The sequence below is a fragment of the Gossypium hirsutum genome, chromosome D10, assembly GCF_007990345.1.
Source record: "Gossypium hirsutum isolate 1008001.06 chromosome D10, Gossypium_hirsutum_v2.1, whole genome shotgun sequence".
Taxonomy (NCBI): Eukaryota; Viridiplantae; Streptophyta; class Magnoliopsida; order Malvales; family Malvaceae; genus Gossypium; species Gossypium hirsutum.
This window is the reverse complement of record NC_053446.1, coordinates 62,606,958-62,615,627: the sequence shown is the minus strand read 5'-3', so window position 1 is coordinate 62,615,627 and position 8,670 is coordinate 62,606,958. Positions and strand designations below refer to the sequence as shown.

At 37.2% G+C, this 8,670-nt stretch overlaps 1 protein-coding gene across 1 annotated transcript; it reads left to right on the top strand.

The window, feature by feature from the left end:
- Window positions 1-4,670: 4,670 nt before the first annotated feature.
- On the top strand, window positions 4,671-7,764 carry LOC107930657 (ankyrin repeat-containing protein BDA1). The gene is made up of 4 exons (XM_016862358.2): window positions 4,671-4,842; window positions 6,324-6,625; window positions 6,758-6,894; window positions 6,987-7,764. The coding sequence occupies exons 1-4, from the start codon at window positions 4,799-4,801 to the stop codon at window positions 7,002-7,004; spliced, it is 501 nt and encodes a 166-aa protein (XP_016717847.1). The 5' UTR covers window positions 4,671-4,798; the 3' UTR covers window positions 7,005-7,764.
- Window positions 7,765-8,670: the final 906 nt, after the last annotated feature.

Genomic DNA, 8,670 nt, shown 5'->3' with positions numbered 1-8,670 from the left:
TTAACAGTATAGCTGACAACTCAGCTAATCTGTAACTACTTCTTTAATAGATTTATTATATCTTAACATGCATCCATCTTCTCCACCGAAACGACCCGAAGAAAATTCCTAAATCGAGTGAAATACGAAACTGAGAGTGGTTTAGTTAAGACATCAGCAACTTGATCGGACGCAGGAACTTCCCTGACCAGAACAGAACCAGCAGCAACCTTTTCACGAACAAAGAACAGATCTAACTCCACGTGTTTAAATTTGGAGTGTAACATAAGATTGGTAGCAACTACTACGGCACTGGAACTGTTACACCAGATATTAGGCGGATTAACAGACCTAATATGTAGCTCATGAAGCAACGAGAGTAACCACAAAACATCACTGGTGACTGCAGCAAGACTTCGGTATTCAGCCTCAACCGTAGACCGAGACACCACTTGCTGTTTCTTAGAGGACCACGAGACAGGGTTGAACCCAAAAAACACATAATATCCTGAAGTAGAACGCCGATCATCGAAATCCAACCCCCAGTTGGCATCCGAAAAACCAACTAGAGATAGTGAATCAAAACAACTAAAAACAATCCCAAATTCAAGAGTACCAGACAAGTACCTCAATATCCTCTTAAGAGCAGCCATATGAACTATGGTAGGACTATGCATAAACTGACAAATCCTGTTTACCGCATATGCAATATCAAGCCTAGTAATAACAACATATTGTAATGCACCAGCCAGGCTCCTATACGCAATTGGATCGGAAAGAGGATCACCATCATTTTTAGACAAATATGACGAGCTAATCATGGGCGTGTGGACACTTTTAGCATTAGATAAACCACTACGCTCCAACATATCTCGGATGTACTTCTTTTGACAAAGATGAAGACACCCAGAGGAGGACCTAGTAACCTCAATACCCAGAAAATAATAAAGATCACCCATGTCTTTTAACGAGAACTCATCATTCAGCAGCTTCACAAACCAGTCAATAGATGACGACAGATTACCAGTTATGATTATGTCATCAACATACACAAGAACATAGAGAGTAGAGTCAGAACAGATATGAACAATTAGCGACGCATCTGGCTTTGAACCAACAAACCCAACGGTTAGAAGAAACGATCTCAACTTCTCAAACCATGCTTGTGGAGCCAGACGCAATCCATATAAAGCCTTTTTTAATCGACAGACCAAGGGTCTCCCATCAAAGCCAAGGTGAACATATCCTGGGGGTTGTTGCATAAACACTTCATTATCAACATCATCATTTAAAAAGGCATTATCGACATCAACCTGTCGAAGCGACCATCCTTTAGTGACCGTGACCGATAGGATAACTCGAATAGTGGCAAGTTTTACCACTGGACTAAACGTCTCTTGAAAATCACAACCCGGAACTTGAGAACAACCTTTCGCAACCAAACATGCTTTGCACCTTTCAACCGTACCATCCGGGTTTTTCTTGACCTTAAATAGCCATTTGCAGCCAATGACTTTCCTACCTGATGGCACAGGGACAAGTTCCTAGGTACCATTACGGATTAAGGCATCATACTTAGATTGAGCAGCAGTCTGCCATTCAGGGCTAGTAAAAGCTTCCTCAATCGTTGATGGTTCTACAACTTCAACAGCAAGAACTTTAGGTTTAAAAATACCAGCCTTTGACCGAGTGGTCATGGAATGAACATTCATGTTAGGAACAGAAACCTCTGGTCCTGTAGGAACAGATGGAACTGGAACCACAGGTGTAGGAGACAAATCACCAGAGGAAGAAAAATTATTTTGAGAATTATCTACTCCATTCTGAGGAATCGAAGACCTAGTTAAAGAGGGAGTATTAGAACCATTAGTATTTTCCGGACTATTATCTACTCCATTCTGAGGAATCGAAGACCCATGCACCGTACTCGGACAAATAAGACTAGTTACTAAGTTCCTTTGACACAATGGTTTAGTCTTAAGTACAGGAAAACATGTAGGTATAGTACTCACCTCCCGAGTAGACCGTGATAGAGATGTTGGAGAGGGAAACCTTGATTCATCAAACTCTACATGACGTGAGATAATAATTCGACCATCAGGCAAAAGGCATTGATACCCTTTGTGACAAGAGCTGTAACCCAAGAACGTGCACGGTTGAGACCTAAACTCTAACTTGTGCCGCTGAAAAGGGCGTAAATACAGATAGCAGCAACATCCAAAAATACGTAGATGATCATAGATAGGTTCAGTCCCATACAGAGCTCTATACGGAGTCCTACAATCCAGAACTGGTGTGGGAAGACGATTTATTAAATGAACAGCACATGTAAAGGCATATGCCCAGAACTCTATTGAAAGACCAGCTTGAGCTAAAAGAGTGAGTCTCATTTCCATAATATGTCTATGTTTATGCTCAGCAACACCATTTTGTTCAGAGGCATGAGGACATGAAATGCAATGGATGATACCTTGAGAGGCCAGAACCGAAGCAAATGCTCGATACTCCCCGCCCCAGTCACTTTGGAACTGTTTGATGGTCTTGCCAAACTGATTCTGAATAAGTTTCTGAAACCGAATAAAGCAAGTCACAGCCTGAGATTTCTGCCTAATCAAATACACCCAAGTAAACCGAAAACTCATATCGATAAACGACACATAATACCAATTGTTACCAGAAGCAATTGAGGCAGGTCCCCACAAATCCGAAATAACCAAAGAGAAGGGATCAGTATATTCAGTACTAGAAACAAGAAACGACAACTTATGAAACTTTCCTTTTTTACAAGCAGTACAAACATCGCTTATCGCAACTTTATTCAAATTGAAATGACATTTATCAAGAACATTCTTAACAACATTCGATGATGGATGGCCAAGACGCTTATGCCATAGTAAACAAAACTCATTGTCGGCAGTCCGAGTTGGAATTTCAACCTGAGCAGTAGACAGATGAAATGTAACAGGAATAGAAGCATCTGATATAGAAAACTGATATAGCCCATTATGTATACGGCCCGTCAGCAAAATCTCCTGTGTCATGTTGTCCTTAATCACATAATAAGTGGAGTGAAACTCAAATAAAACACCATTATCAGTTGCAAACTGTGATACTGACAATAAATTTTTTCGAATAGCCGAAACACACAGAACATTAGATAACCGAAGTAACCTAGACTGTGTAGACAAAACACCCTGACCAACAAACGATATCATAGCAGGCGTACCATCACCTATTAAAAGAGAGGACGTACCTGAATATGGAACAGCATCACGCAGTGCAGAAGGATCTTGACACACGTGATTACTAGCACCCGAATCAGGATACCAGGATGTAGTGCTAGCTGGCCCAGGAACCGGAGAGTCAGAGCCATCTTTACTAATCCCATGTTGTGTGGAGTTTATATGCGAACCGGAGATAGACAGATCAGAATAGTCAGACGCATGAAGATCTCCCAATCTAGGAAGCCCAAAACAAATATTGGACACTGAAAACACACAGGCTCGTGGTTTAGTACGCCACGGAACACCAACATTACCGGATGGCTTAGCCGGGTCAAGCTGCACATTATTCGAAACAGGGTTAGGTGCTAATAAAGAAGCATTCGGCCCAACATCATTCGGCCCATTATCATGAGTAGGCCCAAATCTCCTGTCTAATCCTTCATTCGGCCCATGATTAGGCCCAAGAACATTCGGCCCATAATATGGAGGCCTAAACATACGGCCCTCATCAATATTTTGCCTAGGCCAACCATCATTGAGCCCAACATTTTGAAGTTCATGCGGCCCCCACTGCTGTGTATTAAATGGTCCATCAACAAACCAATTTTGACCATTATCACCATGTTGACCAGACCCATAACCATTTTGACCAACATTAGAAATTCTAGGCCTTGTATTTTGCTGTGAAGGCCAGCCACAAAACCCAGTAGCAGGAGGAGTCGACGACGGAAATTGCACCGGAGATGCGTCTTCATGATGGTACCGGAAATAGCACCGTTGAGCAACGTGACTGAACCTTGAGTAGATCTGACACTGAAGCCGAGGCCGAAAGCTCCGACCACGGCCACGCACCACCGAACGTCCCCCACGTGATGAAACATCCACAACCGGTGACGAGTCTTCCACTTAATATTCGCGGCATAAACAACTTCTTTAGCCGCTTGCACCTGACGATTTTCACACTCGATCAGCGCATCGACAAGACGCTGGAAAGGAAGAGAGGTCGAAGACAGTGTAGCAGACGACACCACGGCGTCAAACTCCGAGGGAAGACCGGGAAGAAACACCGTCGTTCGTTCCGCCACCGAGATCGAAGAATCAGAGGCCTCCAAAAGAGCACACATCCAACATAATCTCGGATGGACAGATTTCCCTTCTTGATGGAATGAAGATCATGTCTCAGGCGGGACTGTTTCAGATCTGTGTCCGCTGCAAACAAGGCCAACGCCGTCGTCCACACATCCGAAGCGGTTTGCACATTTGTAAAAGAAGACAAGATCGAAGAATTGATTGTTGATAGAAGCCAGGATGTAATCAAATTACCCTGTTGGTGATAAACAGAGGCTGTCGAATTCACCACAAGGGCACCATCCGGTGCTTGCATGAATCGCAGCTGAGGAGAAACCGATTCATCAAGAAATCCAAACAAATTGTAACCATTAACAATAAAACGCACCTGTTGTTTCCACTGAACAAAGGTGCCTTCATCTAGCTTCACAACCTCATGACGAGGAAATGAATTTACAACTCGATCAGCAACAAACGCAGACACTTGCGGTTCTACAGAATCAGAAGTAGCAGAATTCGTGGTAGCCATGGCAGAGGATCACCAGGCGATTGATACCATGAAGAAATATAGGTAAGTTCTAAGAAACTAAAGAATTCTTAATGAACAATGTTTTCAATTCTGAATTTAGACTTCTAACTTGATTCAATACAATGCCAATCGTGAACATTTATAGACTCTCTAACTAACTGCTTCTCTTAACAATATAGCTGACAACTCAGCTAATCTGTAACTACTTCTTTAACAGATTTATTATATCTTAACACAACAAATAATATTTTTTAGATTGAAACTTGTGTTCTCATCCTTACAAGAGAAAACCACAGCTACTTAATTCTGAACTTATTGATAGCCACAGGGGTGGCGGTGGAGGGGATATACAATGCTAGTGAAGTATGAAGTTTATTGTAGATGCTATTTGTTTACATTTGGAGTATGGGCATACAAAAGGCATAGTTTTATCATTGGATAAAACTAGATCACATGGATGAACACAAGTTTTTAACCTTAAAGTATGCAAAGTTTTATAATATAATAACTCCAGGTTAATGAAACCTTCAAAAACATAATAAATATGTATATACTTTATCGCTCAATTTCTGTCTTTTCTATTGTTCCTTTGTTGGCTTAGATCACAGCACCAAAAAGATTAAACATCCATTGCTATAACCTTTCCTATACTAACTCGTTCTTTAATGTAGACTCTATGAATTATAGTTTTTTTTTGTGTGTGTAAATAAATTATAGTTAATTTAAATGTATTTTAAATTTTTTTATAAAATGTCATTTAATAATTGTTTAATCAATGCGTAATTAAAAAGATTAATGTGTACTCTCATTTTTTAATAGATTTGTTTTTTTTTTAAAATTGATATTTTTATGATTTTTTTTCTAACATTCCTCTAGTGATCCAAAAACACCATTATAATATGATATATAAAATAAAATAGTATCACGAGAGTGGCCATGTGATATGATATATGTACAAAATGGTTCACTCGCCAACCTTTAACCATCATATTTTATGAATTAAAAAACTTATTTGGTATAATTTTTTTAAGAGAAATCGAAATTAAATTATAATTTTTACGATAGTAAAAATTTAATTTCATCATTTTAATTGTTTATATCTTTATAAATTTTAAAAGATTAAATTAAATTATTATTATTTTTAAGAAGGTAATACAATTTTACCTTCAGTAATATAAAATTTTAAAAATTTTAAACAACCTAAATACATAAATAATAATATGAGAGGCTGCTTAGCCAATGGCAAGAATATCAATTAAAATTTGGACAAATGTAACTTTCTTTAAAATAATAAGCAGGCGGACTTGAAAGATTCCTTTTTCTGCTTTCTTTATAAACAAAGCTGCAGAAAATTCTTGATAAATGTTTCCTATTTTAAACTTTGGAGTATGAACATGTGAAAGACCTACTTCATTTCACAGACCACCTTAGTCGTTACTCATTCTAGTAAACCTTGTAAGTGGGCTTAAGCTCTTTCAAATTTTCTTCTGTCAATTGGTCCTTCCACCTCACATGGATGAAAGGTTGAGAACAGCAGCTCGTACAGGAAATGTTACTGATTTGTACAATTTAATTCAAAGAGATGGAAATGTTTTGAGGCACTTTGATGAGGTGGAGTTTGTCGACACTCCTTTACACATTGCTGCAGAAGAAGGATGCATTAGGTTTGCAATGGAAATGATGAACTTAAAGCCAGCATTTGCTAGGAAGCTAAACCAACAGGGCCTGAGCCCACTTCACATTGCAGTTAAACAAGGGCATAAAGAGATGGCTCTACGTTTCTTGGAAATGGATAATGATCTTGTTCGTGTCAAAGGAAAGAACGGTAAGACTCCCTTGCACTTCTTAAGTGAAGCTGGAAATCATGATGGCATGTTGGATAGAATTTTAGAGATTTGTCCTCAATGTATACAATATGTTCCAATTGAGAATCGCAATGCTTTGCATATTGCTGTAGAAAACAACAGACTGGATGTTCTCCAAGTCCTAATTCGAACACTTTGGAAGACAGACTATTATCGGGAAGTGGTGAACCAAATAGATGAAGATGGAAACACTGCACTGCAGTTATCTGCTTTCCATAATCAACCCGAGGTTTGACTCATCTACTTCAATAGCAGTCCGTATTGATTAGGTTCTTTTGTATTTCATACGTAGGATTAACTAAACGTAGCCTTTTTGAACAGAGCTTAAACTACTATTAAACTGCAAAGCCGATAAGCATGCCAACAATCAGGCTGGTTGGACGGTAATGGATGTAGCACAACAACAACATAATAGGGAAAGCATTACTATTCTGCGTGGTTGCTTTATTCCAGAAGTTTCAAACTTTAAATGTAAATTGGAGAAACAAATCGTCAAGCATGTGACAAAGGCATCATCACTAATTTTTCACAATATGGATAATATATCAGGGGAGGACCGCAATGCCTTACTAGTAATTTTAGGAGTACTTCTAGCTGCAACTTACCAAGCCAGTCTAAGCCCCCCTGGTGGTGTTTGGTAAGGTGAAAATACCTCAACGTCCAAAGGATCATATGATTCAACAGTACCAGGGAAATCAGTCATGGATCAATCTAGTTTTCTTCATTTCTATATTCCAACTTATATTGTCTTCATAGTAACCTTTTTCCTAATACTAGCCCTGCTTAAACCATTTCCCCATGGTTTCAGGACAGCACTTCAAGAACTACTTGCCTTTCTTGCAATGTGCTTCGATCAATCAATATCTTTCATAGACCCTACCTTTCTAACATCGGGAATTCTCTGTATATTTTCAACAATTATTTTCATTTTAATGGTGTTTATGTGCATCACATATCAGGTGTCAAAATTCAGTGTTTTAATAGTGGGATGTTTGATTTTTTTTTTCATTTTTTTCCATTTTAGGTGGAGAAATAGTTGGAGGTGTAATTTAAGAATTTTTGTTGTCCTTTTTTCTATCCGATGAGTACTTAAAAGGAATTATTTTAGTTGTAGGTTATGGTTTATTCTTTAGAATAGATTCTTTGATTGGTATTGATAATGGTGTTGATGGTATTAGCTCCAGATACCCTATTGTATTACTAGGATGCTGGTTTTTACTTCATTTTTGTCGATTATATATGCATAAAACAGTTTAATAAATGTTGTAACTCTCTAACTTGTCCAACCTACAATTAACCCAAAATAAAGCTCCATTTGATTTCAATATCTTCAACTTCAACATTAATTTCAAGTCTTATCCCACCATTTATTAGCAAATAATAATTTCGGTAATTGTTATTTTTTTATTAGAAAAAGATAAAGAATAGTTTGTATCATAGTTTTATATAATCATTTTTCATTTATTTAAGTATATTTTTAATACATTAATACTAAATATTTCAACGCGTGTTTGATTGAATAATTTTAAAATTTTAAAAAAATTTAATTTATTAATTTAAAATGTTAGCAATCCTAATTGTTTGAATTAAAAACTAATTATTAAAAGGAATAATTATATATATTAAAAATAAAATAATACAAGAATATTTAGTATGTAAATCATTGGATTTGTAAATCTATAAATATGTTTAATGAAATAAAATATCGAAAATATATTAGATTTAAACAAAAAGAAGAATTTGAGCCAAGCGAAATCCTCTCTTAAAATTCTTCATAAATTTGGAAATTATTCAGTATTTTTATTCGAATAAATTTATTTTTTAAAATTTGAAATCCTTAAACTCCTCCAAATATCCAAAACAAATTTAAAAAGCAGCCTTTTTTCTATTTTCTTATACCCTTCAATTTCTGTCTTTTCTATTGTTCCTTTGTTGGTTTAAATCATGACATCGCCAAAAATATAGACGTCCATAAAAGCAATAGGAATAATTTTAAAACAATAAC

Bases quoted from the DNA above. Each gene is read 5' to 3' on its own strand.
- LOC107930657 (XM_016862358.2), top strand. From the start codon at position 4,799: ATGGCAGAGGATCACCAGGCGATTGATACCATGAAGAAATATAG. The intron at 4,843-6,323 runs GTAAGTTCTAAG...CATGGATGAAAG, and splicing joins GATACCATGAAGAAATATAG to GTTGAGAACAGCAGCTCGTA. The intron at 6,626-6,757 runs GTAAGACTCCCT...ATATTGCTGTAG, and splicing joins TCGTGTCAAAGGAAAGAACG to AAAACAACAGACTGGATGTT.